The 23,426-nt window shown below is 31.1% G+C and overlaps 3 protein-coding genes and 1 long non-coding RNA gene across 8 annotated transcripts; 2 read left to right on the forward strand and 2 right to left on the reverse strand.

Moving 5' to 3' along the window:
- The first annotated feature begins 4,625 nt into the window (after nt 1–4,625).
- Nucleotides 4,626–7,618, forward strand: LOC110640417 (gamma-glutamylcyclotransferase 2-3). 2 transcript variants are annotated; one of them, XM_021791720.2, is made up of 8 exons: nt 4,626–4,840; nt 4,952–5,028; nt 6,134–6,187; nt 6,478–6,534; nt 6,602–6,642; nt 6,742–6,813; nt 7,132–7,264; nt 7,367–7,618. In XM_021791720.2, exons 1-8 carry the CDS (start codon nt 4,738–4,740, stop codon nt 7,385–7,387), a joined length of 558 nt encoding a protein of 185 aa, XP_021647412.2. In that variant the 5' UTR covers nt 4,626–4,737; the 3' UTR covers nt 7,388–7,618. The 2 variants fall into 2 exon arrangements, with proteins under 2 accessions (XP_021647412.2, XP_021647411.2); XM_021791719.2 differs by having other exon boundaries at nt 4,629–4,840; nt 7,185–7,264.
- An 83-nt stretch (nt 7,619–7,701) lies between these two features.
- On the reverse strand, nt 7,702–12,897 carry LOC110640416 (uncharacterized). Of its 4 annotated transcripts, none has more exons than XM_021791715.2 (9): nt 12,636–12,893; nt 12,320–12,425; nt 10,836–11,149; nt 10,541–10,646; nt 10,110–10,460; nt 9,918–9,994; nt 9,706–9,830; nt 8,552–8,880; nt 7,702–7,985 (listed from the first exon to the last, which is right to left on the reverse strand). In XM_021791715.2, the coding sequence occupies exons 1-9, from the start codon at nt 12,761–12,763 to the stop codon at nt 7,947–7,949; spliced, it is 1,575 nt and encodes a 524-aa protein (XP_021647407.2). In that variant the 5' UTR covers nt 12,764–12,893; the 3' UTR covers nt 7,702–7,946. The 4 variants fall into 4 exon arrangements, with proteins under 4 accessions (XP_021647407.2, XP_021647408.2, XP_021647409.2 ...); XM_021791716.2 differs by having other exon boundaries at nt 8,552–8,815; nt 12,636–12,887; XM_021791717.2 differs by lacking the exon at nt 7,702–7,985 and having other exon boundaries at nt 8,676–8,815; nt 9,674–9,830; nt 12,636–12,897.
- Nucleotides 12,898–15,039: 2,142 nt separating this feature from the next.
- LOC110640438 (uncharacterized) lies at nt 15,040–18,108 on the forward strand. The gene is made up of 6 exons (XM_021791744.2): nt 15,040–15,468; nt 16,468–16,585; nt 16,674–16,885; nt 16,978–17,005; nt 17,383–17,491; nt 17,822–18,108. The coding sequence occupies exons 1-6, from the start codon at nt 15,199–15,201 to the stop codon at nt 17,901–17,903; spliced, it is 819 nt and encodes a 272-aa protein (XP_021647436.2). The 5' UTR covers nt 15,040–15,198; the 3' UTR covers nt 17,904–18,108.
- A 291-nt stretch (nt 18,109–18,399) lies between these two features.
- LOC131171369 (uncharacterized) lies at nt 18,400–19,772 on the reverse strand. Its single transcript, XR_009142064.1, has 2 exons — nt 18,888–19,772; nt 18,400–18,814 (listed from the first exon to the last, which is right to left on the reverse strand). It is a non-coding gene; the product is annotated as an uncharacterized LOC131171369 (long non-coding RNA).
- Nucleotides 19,773–23,426: the final 3,654 nt, after the last annotated feature.

Here is a 23,426-nt window from a genome sequence, read left to right on the forward strand (position 1 = left end):
TCCCAATGCACATTTTGGCAAGCTCCAAAGGTTTTTTGTGATACTGCACAGGCAGATATGTAGGTTTTCTTGGATCTCAATTTGACTTCTATGATAGTACATAGGCTGTGCAACATCCTTGCAACTCTCAATAGGTTTCAACTATTTTTCGGGCTCTCACATAGACAACTTTTGGCAACTTGCAAAATTTCTTTTAATTTTTGTATACAAGCTACATAGCCTGTGCATCATCCTCCGCAACTTTCGGCAGCTTCAAATTCAATAATTTTTAAACTTCAATTTTGGTAATTTTGAGCTTGAATTTCATTCTCCAAACATGCATTGACTTCTAACTCATCAAAAACATCAATTAACCTATAAAATAAGAACAAATTAACAAATTAAACTAAAAATTAACTAATATGAAGAACTAATTAAATAACTAATAAAATTAACTAAAATTAACTAATAAAAAATAAAATAACTATAAAATCTAACCTAAATGACTACATGAAATACATATATTAATTTTATATGTGGATATGAATTTTCACAACAATATTTTTATACTTAAATTGAAATTTTAATTTAACTTTGGTCTCTAAATTATTATTCTGTAAAATATTTTAATCCTTCAAAATCTTTATTTTTTTCACAAAAGAATCATAAATAATATAGTACTTTATTTCTTGATTGTAAAATTATGAAGTTTTCTACCATATATATTTTAGTCCAGACATGATTTTCTAAATTAAATGATATTTTGATCCTTAAGTTTAAAATTTAATTATCCCAAAATTATTATTTTATAAATTATTTTAGTCCTTTAAAATCTTGTATTATCAATGATGAATACTAGAGACTAATTAAAGTTTGAAATAGGAGATAGTAAAGTTTTTTATTATTATTATTTTTTTTTTTAAGTTTAGAAGTAGAAGGGTATATCCACATCTCAATGCTAGGAAAAGGCCAGAATATTATAGATTTAGAGTTGACTAACGTATAGTCACCCACAAAAAACTCTGATAACAATCAATGAAATTAAAACTCGAAATCATTTTAAAAATTTTTTTATAATTAAACCCTATATATATATATATATCAATTTTTTTCACGTGTATATATATCAAATTTAATTTGTACCAAAAGTCACTAGCTAGTTTCCACTATGTTTTTCTAAGGATTAAGGTCAAAGCCCAATCCTTACTCACTCCCTATCTTCCTAAGAATAATTAATGGTGCTTGGTTTTCCAGAGTAATGCTCCAAAATTCTCCCTCTTTCGTCTTTTCTGTATGTATCTTAAATATTAATGATTAAAAAAAGAAAACTTCCATGGACAATCTCAACAACAACCATTGAATTTGCGAAGGCAGATACTAGTGCTAAAAGAAGAACCAAATTCTCAGAAACTTGGACATATGGGCAGATAAAATAGGGTGACATGGAAACCTCTCGATGATATTCTGGATGAAATAGCCAATAGCCAGGGGTTACCTTGAGGGATTCTGTAGATGATTGGAGTTGAGTTTTAAATATAATGAAATCATTCACCTTTATATAAAGGCAACTGTTGGCTTCCATTGTTGGCTCTATATGCTCAGAAGTTGTAGCACAAGCCCTTTCATCAGGTTGTTTCTTAGGAGAATTTGAATCTTATACGAGCATTATAGGTATCATCTAGCCATGTTCTTAGTGAGAAAGTGCATGGTTCAGCTTCACATGTATGAAGAATATATCAATATAAGAGCATCAGAATCATAGAATGTGAACTATGTTGAGGTTCGGGCTACAAGAAAACTGGAAAACATCACATCGTTTCATATAGCTGCTGTTCCTTTAAATTAATTAAAAAAAATTAATGGGTAGATTGAATGTCGCATTTCACATACATCGGATCAATTTATAAATATAAATTAAAAAATTTTAAGGACAATAAAATTAATTTTGTAAAAAAATTAAAATATACTCTCCTACATCAACTTGATGTGTTTAAGAACTTATAAATAATTTTGAAGTACTTTTAATAAAATTAAACCAGCATAAATGTAGAAATTTATCTTAAATGAGTTCAATTGAAATATATGATTTATAAAAATAACATATATAAATTAATAAAAGTTAATAAGAAAATTTTTTAAATAAAATTGACTTGCTAAAAATTATATGAAATTGCTAAAAATTATATGAAATTGTTGTTAATACAAAAAATATAATGAATATTTAATATTGTAAATTTTTGAACTGTCAAAAATTAGAAAACTTATCTAATTTATATTAAATATATTTTTTAAATAATCATAAAAAATAAATTCAATTAAAATTATAGATCAAATAAAATAAATGACACAATTATGATATATGAAAGAAAAATCTTTTTTATAATCTGAGTATAATGAAATTTCAATGATAACAATAAAATTATACGAAGAAAGTTATTAAGATAAAAAAAATGAAAGAATTATATTATATTTTTTTTAATGATCTTATTCAATAATTTAAATTTTAAATAATTGAAGTTAGTATTTATGAATTTATTGAATGAGTAAAATGATAAAATATAATTAATAAAAAAAGAAGAAATCAAGAAACAATAATTATTTGAGATATATTTTAAATTTTTTTTTTTTTTTATATATATATATTTAACAAAAAAAAAAAAAATAAATAATAACAGCAGCAACAGTAACACCACACACACATACACACACACACACATACACACATATATATATATATATATATATATATATATATATATATATATATATATTAAAGAATTAAATAATTAAAACACATTGTATTAATATGAAAACTTTTATAACTATATTGTAATCAATGATGATAATAAAAATAAATCATCTTAAATTAATATATAAAAGTTAGAAAAAGAAAAAAAAATAAATGAGAGTGACTAATTTTATTGAATTTTGGGTTAACTATTTTTTTAGTTTACATTGGCAGAATCTCTGCTTTTAATTTTAAGAACATCTTTCTCCCTTTTTTATCATTAATATAAAATTAATTAAAAACAACAATATAAACTTTAAGTGATACAAATATTGTTAGAGTATATAAAAATTTGATTAAATACTTATTTTATTATAATTTTGTTGAAATTTAATTATTATTTTTAAAATGTAAAATCCTTTAAATGTCTTTTAATTTTTTTTATCAACTCATTCATGATTTATTTTGTATTATAATTTTTTTTGGGTACAATTGGGTCTAATTGAGACTCTAACTCAAGACTTAAATAGCTCTAGAGAGTTAAGATAAAGACATGAGTTGTATTATAATTTTTTATCATATATAATCATATTATATAACATTAATAATATAGTTATTTTTGTATAAATAAATTTATATTTAAATAAATAGATGTAATTTCATAGCTCTAATTTTTAAATATACGATAAATGTAGTGATCTTTTTCATGATTCATTACTTTGAAAATGTCCAAAATGGATGATTGAGAGTTTAAATAAAAAAATAGAAATATTTAATACAATGATTATAATATAAGTTAATCAAATATGTTCTCAACTTTAAAATATATTAACTTAAATATGAATCAATCAGTGAAGCATATATCATTAATTTTTCTTTGAAAGCATGCGAACATGGTAAATGCATATTGTATCATATTGGCTAGTGAATTAATATTTTAAGGCGTTATGCCTATGTCAATATATATATATTTTTTACTTTCAAATCATGAGATAAATACTGAATGTGATCCGTTAAATTATATATATGTCATCTAAAAGCATTAATGTTTATTCATAATTTAATATTTTTTATATATAATTTTTACACTACATATTCTATAATTTTATTGTTATTTTATAATATGGGATTTTAATTTCCATTATCATGACTTATTTATTTATTTAAAATAAAATTAATAATATAATATTATTTTTATATTTTAAAATATATTATACACATTAAAATATGAGATGAATTTTTTTGTGAGAATGAGAATACCTCTACCCTTAGATTTGCCCACGTGTTTATATATATATATATATATATATATATATATATATATATATATATCTTCCCTCTACAGGCATGCTAGATAATAAAAAAAAAAGATAAAATTATAATTTTACTGTAATCTTGTTTGTTTTAGTAATATAATAATAATTTGAAGAATTGTGTTTTATAAAATTACTAATAAACTACTAAAAACTTATAAAATACAGGGTCAGCACCCATTAAAATCTAGTAAGCACTATTATTCGATCACTACGCCTTTAAAAAATTTTAAAATTTTAGAGAGCCCGGTGTCTATCAAAATCAGGTAAATAATAATAAAAAAAAATACTAATTTTTGGTAAACTACCAATAAACCCTTAGAAAATTTCAAATTTCCAGGGGGCCATTGCCCCCCTGGCCATGAATAGATCCGTCCCTGAGTTGAACCTGATAAAGAAAGGTCACCATCAAGACTAATTATATTTAATTATTGGAATATTTATTTATTTTGCATATATGTAAATTAATTTGTTTATAATATTTACTATTTATTTGGGCTAACAAAAATACCCATTGGGTATGGATAAATGGAAGCGACTCATGCAAGCAGGCCCAAAAGAAAGGAGATAGGCATAGGCCTGAGCTGTTTGTGTAGTTGGTCGTTAATTTAGCATTGTACAGATGAACTGCCACTCTGTGTAGTTCTTGGTCATTGGGGTGCCGTGCTGCTCCCTGTCTCTACTCTTCTTCCTAATAGCTTCATCCTCTGGAGGGAGATGTGGGTATTTGGGTACGGTTCTCTAATATGGAAAGCAGGCTTTAACTACGATGATCGCCTTGTTGGTTTCATCAAAGGTTATCGCCGTGTTTTCTATCAAGGTATCTATCTATCGTTCTCTACACATGTATATATGTTTATGCCTGGTCATTGTATTTTGTTTTTTATTTGTATTTTAAAATTGAAATGCTTTTGTGGGTATTCATTGACAGGCAGCACTGACCATAGGGGGACTCCAGAGTATCCTGGAAGAACTGTCACTTTAGAACCTGCTGATGGGGAAGTCTGTGTAAGTTACTTGACCAATCAGTAGAGATGCATCGCTTAATTTGATCTACATGATACATATTTTTGTTAAGCTAGTTGTTAAAACTTGGGATTCAACATGGAGATCTCAATTTTGAATATTGGATGGGTGATGTAGAACAAAGAGAACAAGAATAAATATAAAAATAGGAATGTTTAGCGATTTGATTGTGTATTCCTAATTAGATTGGGATTCTTAATTCCTAACTAGTTTGGGATTTCCAATCCTATTATTTATAGAGATGTACAAACACTATATACAGGTCTAGAAGCTTTTTTATGACATTTATTTGAGATTAATATAATTTCTGAGAATTAGTTCTCTTTTCAAGGATCAGTCCTTGTTTGTTCCTTATTCTTGTTCTCTTTGTTCTACATCAACGGGTTTTTGTTTTCTGGCATCAGGCAAAAATATTTCAAATCAGGGCTGGAACTAGACTTCAAAAATTGTTGGGGTTGTGGCCGCAAAAAAAATAAGGGGAAAAAAATTAAGATAGTGGGGGCAATATGAACATTTTTCCTTTTTTCAAATTTTAGGGTGCCATAGTTATATTTCTAAAATATATATGAAATGCATGCATAATTAATAAAAATATATGAAGATGTATGTAAGTATCAAAATTGAGAAGCTTTTAGGGGCCATATGCTTATATCTTCAAAATTGTGTGAAATATATCAGTAGAAAACAAAATTTAAAAAAGTTTGGGGGACTGCATGTTTCAAATAACCCAAAAGTACCTAGTTTAGATTTTTATGTTTTCAAATTAGATATTTGTTTTATCTGTTTTCAAGAGTGCATCCCTAGGAAGATATTGTATTATCTTTCAATATAATATAATTTCTTTGAACAAACACACGCTTCATTTAAATGCTTGTAATTCTTTTTGAGGATTACATTCATGGTTCATATATTGCTTTTACAATTAGCAATCACTGTTCCATTCTCATTTGTTACGCTCTAAAATTCCTGGTTTACTGTAGTATATGTTCATGTTTAATGCATGTTACTATACTATGAGTAAGAAATTAACTGACTGACATCAAAGGAGGTGGATTTTAATTTTTCTTTTAATTTTGCGAGGTCATAGTGGGGAGTTGCTTACAAGATCTCCAATAAGGAAGATGAAGAAACTGCAATAAATGTATGTCTCAAGTCAACTTCTTTAATTGTTAGCTGACTTTTCTATTAGTAGCAAAGCATTTCTTCCTTTTTTTTCAATATCATTGTTGACAATAGTCTCACTCCTTACAAATGCTCAATACTATTGCCACTGCTTTGTATTTATGTGCATAGAGATGTGTTTGTGCATATATATGTGGGTCGTCTCAGTATGCTGTGTTTTACCTTGCTGTCTTTTGCCTTTTTCACCGGCCTAGAATTATTATGTCTTAACAGTCCCTTTGTTTTCAATTTCATTGTCATGGCTCACAGTATTTGGAAGTGAGGGAGAAGCAGTATGATCAGAAGGCTTATCTTGATTTGTTCACTGTAAGTTCTAAACATATTAACTGTAGGTCTGTAAATCATGTAAGCATCTTCTGATATTTGTTTGCAGGAGGCCGCAGCTACAACTCCAGCTGTTTCAGGAGTAATGGTGTAAGCAGCAGAAACCACCATTAATTACTATTGTATTTTCTTATTTACATTGGATGTACCAAATTTAATCATTTCTCTTTTGACACATTCTCTTTTTAGATATATAGGATCACCAGACAAGAAGCATAACCAAAATTACTTGGGGCCTGCACCTCTTGAAGAGATAGCCAAGTATGTATCTTAACTCATTGCTTTTTAGATCTAAAAATTCTCCACCTTGCACTAACCAAGAAATCTATTCAATTGGAAAATCACATTTTTAAATATACAATGCACCTTGCTTATGCACCTGTGATCCACTTTCCGCAAAGCAAACACGAAATATTATTTAGGGCAATTATCTGGCATTTACCTGATCCGAAGTCTGGATCAACGAATAATCAACAGTCATTTGGGTTACCAAGTTATTGATATAGTGATAAATTAGAACAGCCGAGAAGGTTGTTCCACCTCTCTTGGTAGATAATTTTACTAATTATGCGTTGCTAGACCATGGCATTGGCATGGCTCATATGCAAAGTCATTCCCTATCCTATGTGCAGACAAATTGTACATGCTGAAGGCCCTTCAGGACCCAATAGAGACTATCTTTTCCAACTTGAAAAAGCCCTTCTTCAAATTGGTAAGTTTCTTCAGATATTCACTTGCATAATTTTTTTCCAGTTATCCATGTCTTTCATTGTTCCTGCAATAATCTTTCGTTTTTTATCTTCTTTTTGCCTAGGTTGTAAGGACAAACATATAATGGATCTTGGAAGTGAAGTGAGGCGCGTTCTTTCAGAGAGGGAGCCTGACCTCGTAATGCTATGAACATTAGGCTTACATTCTTAGATTCGTTCAAATGGAGCAGTCATCCAAAAAGACATTGTAATTGCGATATATTATTGTTTGACACAAGATACACTTATGGAACTTAATTATTCAGCTCTGAGCTGAACTGGAGCTATTTTTTCATGAATAAAAATGGATTGGCCTATGTATAACCAGAGGAATGTTGCTCTGAAAACTCATAAAGACCTGGATGGTTTACTGAAACCAAAAACATCACATCCATCAAGATACACAACTATTGGTTTATATTTGAAGCTACCCTTTTTTGTCAGGGGAAGATACCCTTCAATGAGTCGCCAAATCAGCTACAAGTGACATCCTACGCTACAAACGGATTCTCCCTGAAAGAGATATGGTCCTACAACCAAGAGTCCAAGACAGTAGAAAAAAATAGAACTAAACATGTTTATAACAGATGATACATCCATAAACTCTTTAACTGCTAAGGTATCTATTATAACTCAACTTGCGGGTCAGCTCATCCAGGATTCAATCGCTGTCCTCCCCATGCTCTGCATGCAAGAGAGAATATCATAAGAGAGAACATACTGAAGGTCAAATAACAAAATTCTTACAGCTAATTTAATCAATGGCTTGTTGCAAGTAAATGTTCCACTTCTATACCACATACTATAGGATATTCTATATGCTTTCAGGTATAAGGTAAAACTCATCGTTTCTTCGCTGGACTCTTGTGCCCACCATTGATAGAGGACATCATCTATGCCAAATGAAGCCAAAAACCTTATCTTTTTTCATGTAAAATTTACCAACAAAAATTCTTATAGGCTACAAGCATAATCCAGGCCCATGCAAAGCAGAGATCAAATTAGAAATTAAAACAAGAGATGAAATTCTTAGCAAAACAAGGACGTGCAATTCCTGGTGTACGGACTATAATACATCACAATTCATGGTGCTTGAGCTACATCCTAAGCAACACAAACTGCTCAGATCACAGCACAAGCATCCATTAGTTGGAGATCCTGTTTCCCTGAACCTCAAGACCATTTATATTGGAGCTCATGTTATTACCCATTTTGAACCAAAGGAACCAAACTCATCCATGATCACTTACCCTCATCACTCTGGCTATCATCATCCCCATCATTATCTCCTTCATCCTCTTCATCATTTTCTTCTTCCTCATTATCGTCATCGTCATCCTCATCAGTATCATCAGCATCATCACTATCACTTTCACTTTCAGCTGGTATTTTGGGCTTTGGAGGAGGCACATAACTCGTTGTGGACCTTCGACGTGAACTTGATACAATATTACTCGTGTCAATGCCCTCAAGTTCTTTTGCTCTTGCCTTTCTCTTTCTGACTTCCTTAATTTCTGAGGATACAAAATCAGTAAGTAGATTGATAACCATATTTGCATCCCTTCTACACCCAGATTTCCTACATAAATTCCAAATTAGACCACAATCTAACCAGCACATCATAAAAAATTAAAAAAAGAAAAAAGAAAAAATCGTCTACATTCAAAATTTACCAACACAACCAAATCAACTATTACAGAATATACAAAACGCTAATAAAATATTCAAAGAAACAACAGTGCATTTATTATTATACTTGCTATTTCTCTATGCAAACTGTAAGATCCTTGCAGATATATTAGTTTCTATATATAAACAGATTTGATTCTTCCTCATTCAGTGAAATTGTCACAAGAAAGAGGAAAGATATATAATGCAGCAACAAACAATTTACAGTGGAATATCTGATCATTTTACCCACAGATGCCAGAAGAAAACTTTTCAACCTTTTTTCTTGAAGAGTTGGGGGTTTTGGTAGGAGGCCTTTCATTCGTGCACCATACAACAGGGTGGTAACCATCCCAATCTGTATCCCTACCAAATTCCAAATTAACTGGACTAACAGTTCCCCTTATCCATATGGGAGTTACTGACATGGGGAATTAAGAAAAACTATTAGAAAGTAATTAAATAACCTCTTCTTACTCATTTCAGCTCAATTTTAGCCCTTTTGGTTATGACAGAACAGAACATAAAGATGGATAGGAAAAGGAATGATGCTTCATGAAGACGTTGTTTGGCTTCAGCAAAATGAGATTTCTAAAAGCAAAAAGAAACCTATTGCCAGCAAGAAAATAAAATAACAATCAACATTAAACTAATTTCGTAAGGAAACAATATCAAACCCAAAAAGTAGCACAGTAGTTATTCACCTAAAATATCAGAGCTAGAAGTTGATAGACACCTTTTTCAGAAGGGTTTGATGACAATCCTGCTCTAGAAAGTATCTCCTCCAGCTCCTTTATTAGCTGGGCCTCACGTTTGCTCTCAGGAACCTGTTTAACCTTCTTGTAAACTACTGGAGGCACACTGCAAAAGAAATAAACAATGTCATTAAAGATATCAAAGCTCAACATAGATGTAATTTAGCTTGCAGATAGTGAGTCAGAGAAAAACCTCATCCCACAGGATTTTATTACAGATTTTAGATGCTCAACATGTTTCCCATATGCTGGAGTTGAAGCTTCCCTTTTCTGCAAGAAGATTGAAATAAAATATTTTAATCAACCAACTTTAGGACTATGCAGCTTAATTTTTACCCTTTTATGTGCATGTGTGGATGTGTGTTGGAGGGGAGGGGCATGAGACCTTGACTGGTTTTTCAGCTGATGATTGAGAATGGCCATCTTCAGAGGCATTTCCACTGTCTTCTGCATCACTATTGTCCTCTGCTACTGTTTCCACAGGCTTTATCCGCTTCTTGCCAGATACTTCGGATTCCTTTTCAAGCCTCTTCCGTTTTTTAGTCCCCTCAGAATTTAGCACCTTTTGCTTTGGACCAATTTTCTTCTTTGGGTTTACTTCTTCATCCTCCTCATCACTTTCACGATCCGAAGAATCTGAACTGCCTTCACTGCTCATCTTTTTAGATGCTTTGCCTTGAGATTTAGTTTTTATATTTTTCTTCTTAGGTTCAGGAACTTCAGAAGATTGTAATACCTAATAAACAATAGAAAATTACAGAAGTTAGACTTTATAAGATACTTCAAGAAGCCAAAGACCAAACAACTAATATTCACCTCATCTAACTGCTTGCTTATAAGTGTCTTGTAGGGATCAAGTGCATGTTTTTCAAGTCTTAAATCTTCCTCTAAAAGTCGACGAAGTCCAGCCATTGTAACTTTTCTGAAATAGAGCAAGTGATATAAGCATGCCTAACTCATATGAACAAAAGGAAAATAACCGGCAAAGATAGACTGAACAAAAAAGAAAAATCATGAGTGCATGAAAAAGAACATCAAGCACATGAAGATAAATATGGAAGCAAATTAATGAATAAAGATTAGTGACCACAGAAAAAAGATAATAGCATACTCAGAATTAACTTTGATATAGGAAGCTCTTTTCAACAAGGCTTTCTTTATGCTGCTTTCGCTTGGAACTTCTTTATTCTTATCAATTAGAGTTTCCTTGGTTTCTGATTTGGGTGGTTTTTTCCCTGTCAAAAGGCCCATCACAGGAGAGTCTTCCATTTTCTGCTCATCTTCAGAATAAGGTTCTTTTCTGTCATTTTTAGATTCATGCCCTTCAGGTGATTCTATTGCTTCTCTTTTTGTTGAACAGGCGTGTTTCTCCTCAGTTTCCCCAGAATCCTTGGAAACATTGTCATTAACAGCACCTTCTAAGCACTACAATTAAGATGAACAAACAAGTGAATGCAACAAAAACGGATGAACATTTGGACTTAGGCATCCCAGTACCAACAAATACAACAATAATTGAGAATTAGAAAGCATTGAAATTCCAATATAATGATGCCATCAACTATCGCTTACAGTAACAGCAGCAGTAACAAAAGACCATATACTTACAAATCCCATAGGTCTCAGCAGCTACAAGTAGCAAGAAAAATTAACATAAATATAATTCCTAAATCCAGATCTCTCTTTTTTTTTCCTTTTGGGTACAATGGTTGGGCTACAGCAACAGGCACTGGCCCTCCCCATCCAGTGGTTCAAACCCGAGACCTACAAGTTGGAATCCCAGGTTTTTAGCAATGGGCTATCGCTTTCAAGAGCAACATAGATCCATATAATAATTCTAAATCCAACTACAAAAGCTTCAACGTCTTCAACACTAGAAGTTTTAATATGATCCAAGATATCAAGTCCCCATATTGTGACTACAATTAAGTCCATAGTAGCATAGATAAGCAAAAGAGGGCAAGAACTAATTCATATAATATGGAGTGATATATCAAATACTCTACTGGAAATAAATCACTAGAAATTAGTCAGAATATGATTCAAACTAATGACAATATGAAATTTTTTATAAATTATAAATTATCCAACAACAAATAGGTATAGTATATTTTATTCAATTTGCATCAAGATGCTTAGCAATTGCACTTGCTTATCTCATCCATCACCACCCAGATCTAGTAACTGGTTTGAATGAAAGAAAATTTTGAACTCCAATTTTCGCGGAAATTCAACCGAAAAACCAAATTAGCTGCACCATAGCTATATAAAAGAGTTCTAGTTTGGCACATATAGAAACTCATGAGCCAGCAATTATTAGATGACCTTTATAGAGTAGGTTAACAGCATTTTGTTAGCTAACAAAGATATGGACAATTTTATTAGTATTGCCCAAAAACTATTTTTTTTATCACATCTCCAATAAGAACTTATTTTAGGCCGAGCTCATGAGCAAATGGGAAGCTTAAACAACATAAACATGGTCATAAAAATACTGCACACTGAACAATGCATAAATCAAATAGCACAAGCATACTATATTAAAGGCAGCGAAAATAGTTATTCGATTTGTTTTTAGAAGAAAAATGAAGGTACCTCGACCAGACATTGCTTAACAAATCTCTTGTGCACATCCAGTGCATACTTCTGCAATCCCAAGTCCTTCTCTAAGAGTCTCCTTACCCCTTCAAAGGTCAAAGAACTGCAATTTCCAAAAAAAAAAATTGCGATAATGATCATTCAGTATTCCCATACTTCCCTACTGATTATAGTGAGTGCAAATGGAGAAATCAAAAGGGACAAACAAATTCACACACAATTGAAGGAACACACTGATTGTTAAGTAAAATTAAACGCACAAAATCGAAACCAAATCAAATAAGAGAGAGAGAGAGAGAGAGAGAGAGAGAACTCGGCTTGTTCTTTGAAGTGGTCGACGCGGGAGCGCATAGCATCCTTAATCTGCGACTCGATATCAGGCGAATCCTCCGGCGGCGTTTCATTTTTCACCGTCTCGGTATCTTGAGGCTCCTCTGCCATTCTCGGCGCTACTGACAGCGGGAAAACGAAGACGGAGTTTTTTCTTTGCGGGGCTAAAAAGTCTAAAATATACACCGGAAATCAAGAACCCAGGAAAAAGAGGGGGCCTAGGAAAGTTCATGGCAACTCTTTTGAAAGCTGTCGTGCAGTTTACACGCGCTCCTCCAACGACACCTCCTATTTCCATCGTTTAGGAGGATCCGTGAAGCACGAAACAACCTTCATCAAACAAAAGTCAAGACGGCATGTCGTCACTAAGTTTACGCCCCATCGGTCTGGTTACCATTTTTATCGACTTAATAGGTCGATTTTTCAACTTATATTATCAAATTAAATTAAATGTATAATGTTTAATTTAAACTTTTTTTTAAAGGAATATTTAATTTAACCTTAAATTTTATTTTTAAGTTAATGATGTAAGATATAAATTACTTTTAAATTAAATTTAATTTAACTTATAGAAAATTTTACCGTTTAATTTATTTGACAAAATAAAATTAAAACTTCATTTATTTTAAAGAAAATATTTTCTTATATTTTTAAATGTTTGGAGCATTTAAGGAAATTGATCAACGAAAAATATTTTCCTGATCAAAATAAAAATTAAGTCATTTTTAAGAAAAATAACTTTTATTATTTAAAAGAGGATGTCATTTTTTATTTTCTAAACTTTAATAATCTTATTAAAATGTGAATAATTTTATACATACATTAAATATATGTATATCATTAATTTAATATAATAAATAAACAACGAAAAATATTTTCATAAAAATATATTTTTAAATTTTTCGTGAAACAAATAGAATCTAAATAAGTAAAATAAAAATTAATAAAATTGACAATTTTTTTTAATATTTAATGCAATCAAATTTTGGAATTGGGTATAGTAATATAATTTTGGTGGAGTATTTTTTGTATGGATATCCTATCTATTGCTATTTATATTAAATATTGGAGAATTTAAATTCAAAGCGAAGTTGATTATATTTAAAAAAAAAATTAAAAGAGTGTTTAATCTAATTTATAAGCAATACTTTTTAGTTGACTTATTTATTTAAAAATTTTTTAATGCTTTTAAGCATGAATTATAGGCTAAAAGAATAAGTTATGGTGAGCTTTTAAATGCATTTAACTTAATTTATGAAAATTAATTTATAAATATTTATATTCATAGACTAATTTAAATTTATAATTGTTTAAAATTTTAAGCGACAACATATTTATTAAAATGCTTATAAGTGCCGATTAATAGCTGGCATATTTGATAAAAAGTAACGTGTAAATATACTTAATGTTAAGTTACTAAAAAAAATGTAGACTAAATTAAATATATAGTAGTATTTTAAAATTAAATAAAGATATATGATAAAATACTTCATTAAACTAGCTTATTAACATATTGTTTATAAACACCATAATAGAAAATTGACAACTTTTTTTAGTTTATAAATTACAAAAATATTATAAATAAACAGGAGTTTGTAATAAGCACCTTTAATGCTCATAAAATTAATTTAATTAAATATTTTAATATATTACCCTTATTTTAATTTTAAAATTCTATCATATATCTTCATTTAATTTATTCACATATTCACATTTACTATTAAAATCCTATTTATTTCACAGAAAAATATATTTTTAAAAAATATTTTTTAGATTTTATATACATTAATTATTTTTAAAGAAATTGATTTTTTTTTTACAAAAAGAAAATTATTTTTATTTTTTAAACATTGATAGCCTTATTAAAATGTGAAAGAACTTATATATACATATGATATAAATATATATCATTAATTTAATATTATAGATAAATAATAAAAAATATTTTCATAAAAATATATTTTTTTTTTTTTTATTTAAATATTGTTTTTTTTATTATATTTTTTTTTTTAAAAAAAATAAAAAAAAAAAAAAAATCTTCACACCTTGTAGATTTTCTTCGTATTCAAGTATTCTTTACTTTAGCTCTCGCTAAATATATATATATATATATATATATATATATATATATATATATATATATATAAAATAATTTAGTTTTCAAAGCTTCAAAATTTTATAAGAATTATATTATAAAATATTTATTTAATTAATTTAAAATTAAATCATACAATTGACATATATTTTAACAACAAAAAATGAGTTTGGTTAAAAAAAAAACAAAAACAACAAAAAATGAGTTAATATAATATTAAATTTATCGATTATTTATAAATATTTTAATAAAAATATAATTATTTAAAATTTTTCTTTATCGTGTTAAGCAAAAACATCCCAGTGGAATGTCGTTCCTATAGAATTGGACGCAATTGATTTGTCAATTGGCTTTGTCAAAAACCAAAATCACACGCGACAATCCATCAAAATACAAAACAACCTTCGGTCTAGGGTTTGCAGAGGACTCAAAAGTAATCATAATCTAACCGATGGGAGGCCACGGCGCTGTAGAGGCGGCGAAGACGGTCATTGAGGTGGCCGACGTGGCCTGGAAAGCCATGGAATTTACTCATCACCACCAACTCCACAATCACAACCGCGAAAATCACGAAAGTGACACCAAGCGGGTGTCAATAGACGAAGAATTGGAGTCTTTAAGATCCGAAAATCAGCGCCTAAAGAACCAGCTTGAGCAGAATTTGAAACTTCTCCAAAACTTATCCGAATCACCTTGCTTGTTAAATGATTGCCCCCCTGATGTACGTCACTTCATTTGCACACATCTCTACTTGCTTTATCTTTCGTCTCTTGTAGATATAATACTTGTTTGGTTTCCTATATTTTCTGGTTCCCTATATTTTCTGGTTCTGGTTCCATGGTGAGATTCATTGCCTCATAAATTCTTTTCCTATGGGAAATAATTGGCGTTATCCATGTGGGCGTCAATTTCTTTTGGGGCAATTTCATTTTTGGCACAATCACTGAGGCCCTGTTCGGTAAACGGCTAAGATGTTTAGTGTTTTGACTAGAAACTACCTGATCATACTGTTCGGCTGTTCGGTGGCTTGTGTTTAGATGTTTATTTTCCCTCCTATCCTTTTACATTTAATATTCTTTTACATTTAATATCTATTACAATAGCTATTTTTAGTAACACTTCAGATGATCGCTACTAAAACACTAGAATATTAGAATAGCTCATGTTGCCGAATAGGCCTAAAATAAAACTCAAATTAGTGGTGAATATAGACAGCTTATGACGTTCTCTTTAATTATTGCTAACGAGGAAAATTTATAGAAATAGTATGACCTTATCTTTATTCATCTGCCTTTGCTCAGCTTGGAAAGTATAGATTCTGAAAGGGTACTTGGTTGGTCAGTGCTTATTAATGTAATAGCACATAAAAGAGCTTTTATTTTGTGCAAATGTTGCAATTTAATTTTATGGAAAAGCCCATGTGATTTTGTAGTGTAGCACTATATTTTTTGGATGATACATTCCTTCTGAAAGTTCATAATTTTTTTTAACGGTTTTCTTGTGCAATGGCTTGAGATACGGTCTTTTGTAATCTTTTAATCCTTAACAAAATGTAATGGGACAAATTGTCATTGGGCAAAACCCCACAAGTGAAAATGGGACTAACCTTGAAGTATAATTTATTCAATCCCATTCATGGAGTTGCTTTTTGTATTTTAAACCTCAACTTTGTCATGAATCAACATTAATCCTTTAGAAGTTTTTCGTTTTATAATTGCAGCTATACACCCGCCTAGTTGCTACCGTGGATTCTGAAAACTTCTTGGCTCGACTTAAATCCCTTCAGCAGGCTTCAGCCAACAAAACTATCATTGAATTCCCCTTCAAGGAAGCTACAGGTTTTCCCCCCTTTAATATTGCTTGCTTTGACATAATAACTCTTTTCATTTTGTTTCCTTGTTTACTTATTTTTGGGTCTTTGATCAGGGGATGATATTCATTCTGCTGAAATTCTGATTAATGTCTCTTGTGATGAACCTAGTTGGTGGGTATGGGTCACAGAAGAAATGGTTCCCAACAATGTTGAAGAACACAGTGGAATTGATGATGAAAATTATGTAGTTGTTACTGAGGAACATGTGGTGGATGGGGTTGCCAACTTCATAGCTAAATGCATCGTGTCAAATCCAAAGTCTAAGGTGTGTGACAAGTAAGACCACTAAAATATATTGTACATAATGGTTTACTTGGTATACTGCTTCTCACATGATCTCCTACCTCGAAATTGCAGAATATGACACCAGAGGAGTTGCAGAAGAGTAAGTTTGCTGTTTTTAATTCAGAATCCTAAAACCTAATGAAGATTAACATGTTTTCCTTGCAAATATTCACATATGTCGTAGGGATGGGGATTTTTTTTTCCTATGTAATTAATGAGACATGTACTTAATGTTTTTGGCAATACTACTGGTGGAACCATTTTATTCTTGCTAAGGTTTTGCTTTTGAATCCATAATTCTTGTCTACAATTCTTGGAGGTGTACCAATTGATCTAAGCCTATTCATATTTTAGTATGATACCTGATACCTTTAATTCTTCATATTTAATTTCTTTTTCATGTAATTTGTAACAAACCCGTGTTTTTGGCCTCTACAAATCAAGCGCCATCATTTTCATGACATTGCCAATTTGCAGCTGTGGCAAAAGCATTGGGTGGGGTGAGCAAATATGGGAAGATGATAGATATTTGGCATGCAGGACAGCTGTTTTATACCTTGGCTACCTGGGGACTTACCCTGTGGGGGTAAGTGTTTGCTTCTTATCTAAGAGTGTTCAACTTTTGTTTTAGAAATGCATTTCATCTTATTTATTTTTCAAAGAGAAATGTGTTAGTTTAACTAGTACAATTTTGAAAAATGCCTTGTGTTATTACCATTTTGTAAAATAAGAATTTCAATAGGTCTAATCTTGTTTTACTTTGGACGTTTTGAGTAAATTTTCAAACCTTAAATATATTTTGGGAGCATTTAATGCCAACTGTATTGTTGGCAGTTTGCTAAATGACGTTACTATGATTAAAATTCAAGCGTGCTTTGTTTAGTGAATAACGTCTTGACACATGTTTTGGCTGCAGGCTGTATCGGAGTCGAGCTATACTAAAACTTGCTGCAAAGGGTGTTCAAACAACTAGCAAAGTCTGTTTAAGGGCACTCTGAAGAGGGCCACTCCGTTGCAATGAGCAAAATAAATTGAAAATTTGTAAGCGTGCTATGTTAATTATGTGATTCCTTCCAGTGTCACCCCGTGTGCAAGTTCTGTTTAATTCCTCCTTTCCTATCAACGGTTTGTATAAATGTAAGTACTTGTAAACATTGTTGGTTACCTTTGCTACTCCGTTCAATAATTGAATTGATTGATTTATTCTCCTTGGTGATTAGTAGGATGTAACTTCTTGTGTTGTGTGCACTAGGAGGAATATGATGAGATAAACGGTAGAACTTGATTTAGGTGCATTTACCAAATGATTATTCTCTTTTTTTTTTTTTTTTTGATAGACACCAAAAGAGTATTCTAGTGTCGCATAGGGTAAGAACTAAGAATGCCGGTATATTGGCTAAAAGTACAAAAATACAATCACTACAAAGTTTTAGAAAAAAGTCTAGCAACAGTGATCTACAAAGAACAAGGAATAAAGATATTGCCATCAATAACTAGAAGCACAAATGCTATATGATATTGACACCCTCAATGTTCTGGTGAACAAAATAAAAATACATAAACTGTCATCATTTTAAGAAACCTGTTGCTCTGCAACATGACCAGAATACGAGGGCAAAAAAAAAAATGAACTTCTGTCGCTTCTATATTTGCCTCTCTTGTTTCACTTGAAATGAAATGCAAAAGAAAATATTGAAGGAGAGCAGTAATTCACTCCAAATATTACCAAAACTTAAACATGTTACTTTTTACTATAGGTCAACGCAAAATCTTATTTTCTTCAGCTTAATGAGAAGCAAACCAGTGCTTTATGCCTTTCAGCAATACAACTATTACTTTTTTAACAAAATCTGTGACGTGGCACTTAAGATTGTCTTCATGACAGAGATTTCAGTTCCAGATGCATCATCTGAAAAGTGATACATATATAAGAAACTACCAGTAAAAGCAGTTTGCACGACATTTAACTAAGATGCACATACCGAAAATAATGCTTATAGAAGTGTAAGATTAAGTTTCTGGAGCCCTTCTCTAACGATCTGATGCTGAGGAATTATCTGATTTGGCTTGACCAAATACTGACCTGCATCACGCTCCAAGACAACCAAACTCAAACAAGCTATCGACATAAAGGAAGAACCAAAGCATTTATATAAGCATCTCCTATTAGTTTAAATGCCCTGTACCCACTGTTAGCATTGAAAAAAAAAAAGAAAAAGAAAAAAGAAAGAGGCCTGATTTGAACAGATCACACACTATTACCAAGAGTTCATTTTTAATTTCACCAAATATATGGTCAGAAAAGTATTTAGAAGCCAACTATTTTATATCTCGCCATTATTGTGTTCATAAAAGCAACCCCAAGCACATAGAGAAGGGGGAGGCATTGCACTATAAACTGGTTGCATATACTACCAGACAAAATTGAAGTCCAAACACTACCTAGAGCAATTTCAATATCGGAAAGTTGCTTATATACATGGGCGGAGCCAGCTGGAGCTAAGGGGAGGGGCATTGAGCCCTCCTGAAATTTTAAAAATTTTTAAGGACTTGATAGTAATTTAAAAAAAAAGTTTATTCTTACTTTAAATTTTGATGAGTATGAGAACTTGAGAATTTCAAAAATTTTAAGTGAGTTTAATAATAATTTTATATAAAAAAAATTCTGAATTTTGTATTAAAAGAATGATATAATAAAATACAAATTTTCAGACTAAAAAAAAATCCAAATCATTATTGTCACTTAATCCTATATTTTTCATCAATTTTATTTTATTATTTTATCATCTAATAAATCCACAATTACTAATTTGTATTCTTTAAAATTTAAATTATTGTATAATATCATTAAAAAAAAAGTCTAACATAATTTTCTCATGTTTTTTCATTAATTTAAAACATTAGTAGCTTTTTTCTTATAATCTCATTACTATTTTAAATTTTTTTCTTGCTAAAATGTCTTCATACTCAAGTTAGAAAAAAAAAATTTCTTTCATAATATTAGAAGTTAAACCATGTTATTTATTTTATTTAATCTATAATTTTAACTGAATTTACTTTTTATAATTTAAAAAAATGGATTTGAGATAAATTGGATAATTTTTTTAATATTAGGCCATCAATATATTTTAGTTTTAGCAATTCACAATATTAATTATTCATTACATTTTTGAACTAATAGTAATTCAATTTAATTTTTAGCAAATCAATTTAAAAAAAAAATTAAAGCGTTTATTTTTATTATTATATCTGTTAAATGTTTTTATTTTATAGTTATGAGATGGTTATCATCATTAATTAATCAATCCCTTCAATTAATACCTTGTAAACTTGATAATTGATAATATTGGTATTTCATGAAAGAATTGTTAAAACAATTGTATGTCCTTATGTATACAAAGATTCTATTTATATACAGTGTACTGAATAGCTAAAATAAGAAAATCCTATACAAAGGAACTAATCTAGGAAATTTACATAAATTAAGGATCATGATTATAGGCAGAATATATGTTTTGACCTGCACCATAATTATAGGCTAAGATTGCATAATTATAAGCTAAATCACTGATTTACATCCCCCCTCAAATTGGTGCACATTATCAAATAGCAGCAATTTGCCAACTAAGTAATCATGGAGGGCATGTGTCATCGATTTTGTGAAGAGATTAGCGACTTGATCTTGAAAAGGAACATGAAGAAGGTGGAGAGTTTGATCTTGCACAAGTTCACGAATATAATGACAATCAAGCTCAATATGCTTACTATGTTCATGATGCACTGGATTCGTAGCTATTCTGATAGCACTTATATTATCAGCATAGAGAGAAGTTGGTTGATCATATGAAACTCCAAAATCCAAGAGTAGTCGACGGAGCCAAACTACTTCTGAACTGACAGATGACATGGCACGATATTCAGCTTCAGTAGATGACTTTGCAACTCTATCTTGCTTTTTGCATTTCCAAGAAATGGGGACTGAATCTAAGAAAACACACCAGCCGGTAGTTGATCGTTGTGTGTCAAGACAACCTGCATAATCTACATTTGCAAAAGCCACAAGTTGTAATGAGGAATTTGAAGGAAAGAATAAGCCTTGCCTCATTGTTCCTTTCAGGTAGCGGATGACACAATGAACAACGGTTAAATGTAATCTTCGAGCATCAGACATAAATTGGCTCACCACTTAGGCAACATATGAGATGTCAGGTCTAGTGGTAGTAAGATAGATAAGACTACCAACAAGCCTTCTATAGAGAGTAGGATCAGATATGGGTTCCCCATCATCTCTTTTTAATTTGAGATTGAGTTCCATAGGTGTAGAACAAGTTTGATCATCAGTAAGATTGGCTAATTTGATCAAATCTGCTGTATATTTATGTTGATTGACAAAGAGACCAGCAGCAGAGTGAGAAATTTCCAAACCTAAAAAATAAGTCACTTGTCCAAGATCTTTCATTTGAAACGAGGACTGAAGAAATTGCTTGAATTTATGAATTCCCTCCCTATAACTTCCTGTTATAAGCATATCATCCACATAAACCAATAGAACAATAATCACTTTGGAAGAATGACAAGTGAATAATGAAGGATCATTAGAACTTTGCTGAAACTTGGCCATTTTAATGGTAGAAGAAAATTTCTCAAACCATGCACAAGGGGCTTGTTTGAGACGATAAAGAGATTTTCAAAATTTACATACCATATCTAGATTTGAAAGAGAGTACCCAAGTGGAGGCTTCATATAAACAATTTCTTTCAAGTCCCCATGAAGAAACGCGTTTTTAACATCCATTTGATGTAATGGCCATTGTTTTCCAGAAGCAACAACAAAAAGAGTACGGATCATGGTCATTTTGGCTACTGGAGAAAATGTCTCCTCATAATCAATTCCATACTCTTTTTTATACCCCTGAGACACCAACCTTGCTTTATATCTGTCAAGAGAACCATCAGGCTTAAGTTTAACAGTATATATCCATTTACTACCAATCAATGAAGCATTCGTTGGGACAGGAACTAAGTCCCAAGTATGATTAGTTTCAAGAGCCATAAGTCCTTCTTCCATTGCACGTCTCCAACAAGCATGCTTTACTGCTTGCTTATAGGTAGAAGGTATAGGAATAGATTCAAGGGTGTTAAAAAAAGAAGTGGAAGGACCATACTGCTCTGGAGAGTAACCATATCGATTTGGAGGATGGCCAAGGTTGGGACGAAGTGACCGTCGTGGTGGTGGAGTTAATGGTGACTGTGTTGGTGAGGTTGGAGTGGATTCAAGAGTAACTAAAGGACCCTCGGAATTGCAATCAGGTTGAGGTATAATAGGTTGAGTCACCATTGAACCTGGATCAACTTCTAATGAAGAGGTTAGAGAATCATTAGGAAAAAAAGGTAAGAAAGAGATAGACTCATTAGTGTTTGGGCAATAAGAAGCTTGAGATGAAGGAAAAAAGAATGAATTTTCAAAAAAAGTGACATGACGAGAGATGCGTATCCTTTTTTGTGTCAAAATCATAACATATATATCCTTTATGTTTATCACTATAACCAAGAAACACACATTTGGCAACTTTAGGGGATAATTTGGTACGTTCATGAGGGGGTAATAAAACAAAATACACCATCCAAAAACACAAAGTGAAGAATAATCAGGAAATTTTTTATATAAACAAAACCAAGGTGATTTGTTGTCAAGCATTGGAGTTGGTTGTCAATTGATAAATATGCTGCTGTATGTACGACTTCAACCAAGAATTTTGGTGGTACATGAGATTCAAGAAAAAGGGTACGAGCAAGTTCAACAACATGGTGATTTTTTCTTTCCACCACACCATTTTGTTCAGGTGTTTGTGGACATGATTGCTGTGGTATGGTTCCCTTTTCTTAAAAGAAAGTATTAAGCATTGAAGAGCAAAATTCTCCACTAGCATCAGACCTAAATTTTTTAATAATCTTTCCAAATTGTGTCTTTATCATAGTGAAAAAAGGTTTTGCAACAGATCAGATTTTGTACTAAAAAAATATACCCAAGTGTACCTTGTATGATGGTCAATGAAAAGAACAAAGTATCTATAGCCCAATCGAGATAGAATTGGAGATTGACCCCATAAATCAGCATGTATTAACTCCAATGGTTCCTCTACTTTAGAAGTACTATGAGAAAAAGGGAGTTTTATAGCTTTACCAAGAGAACAACTTTAACACTTTAAAGAAAGCAAATCAATAGGAATGCTTAATTTTTCAGTAAGAAAACTAGAATTAAACATGTGTTTGAGCCTATTGTCATGAGGGTGTCCAAGGCGTCGATGCCAAAGACACCACTTTTTATTAGCTAATGAAAATTTGGAAGCTAAAGAAACAAAATGACAAAATAGAATAGAATACTTTTTGGCGCAATGAGGTGTAGAAGGGATATCCAGGTCCAACGGGAATAATCGCCCTTGCTTATGCCCCTTCCCGATCACTTTCCCAATTTGCAAGTCCTGTATAACACATCCTGAAGGAGAAAAATTAACTGAGCA

Source organism: Hevea brasiliensis, chromosome 12, assembly GCF_030052815.1.
Source record: "Hevea brasiliensis isolate MT/VB/25A 57/8 chromosome 12, ASM3005281v1, whole genome shotgun sequence".
Lineage (NCBI taxonomy): Eukaryota > Viridiplantae > Streptophyta > Magnoliopsida > Malpighiales > Euphorbiaceae > Hevea > Hevea brasiliensis.

Coding starts and splice junctions, on each gene's coding strand:
- LOC110640417 (XM_021791719.2), top strand. CDS start 4,738: ATGTGGGTATTTGGGTACGGTTCTCTAATATGGAAAGCAGGCTTTAAC. Junction 4,841..4,951: donor TCGCCGTGTTTTCTATCAAG/GTATCTATCTAT, acceptor ATTCATTGACAG/GCAGCACTGACCATAGGGGG. Junction 5,029..6,133: donor CTGCTGATGGGGAAGTCTGT/GTAAGTTACTTG, acceptor GCGAGGTCATAG/TGGGGAGTTGCTTACAAGAT.
- LOC110640416 (XM_021791715.2), bottom strand. CDS start 12,763: ATGGCAGAGGAGCCTCAAGATACCGAGACGGTGAAAAATGAAACGCCG. Junction 10,647..10,835: donor TATATCAAAGTTAATTCTGA/GTATGCTATTAT, acceptor GCTCTATTTCAG/AAAAGTTACAATGGCTGGAC. Junction 9,995..10,109: donor CAGCTGAAAAACCAGTCAAG/GTCTCATGCCCC, acceptor ATCTTCTTGCAG/AAAAGGGAAGCTTCAACTCC.
- LOC110640438 (XM_021791744.2), top strand. CDS start 15,199: ATGGGAGGCCACGGCGCTGTAGAGGCGGCGAAGACGGTCATTGAGGTG. Junction 16,886..16,977: donor TGTCAAATCCAAAGTCTAAG/GTGTGTGACAAG, acceptor TCGAAATTGCAG/AATATGACACCAGAGGAGTT. Junction 17,006..17,382: donor ACCAGAGGAGTTGCAGAAGA/GTAAGTTTGCTG, acceptor GCCAATTTGCAG/CTGTGGCAAAAGCATTGGGT.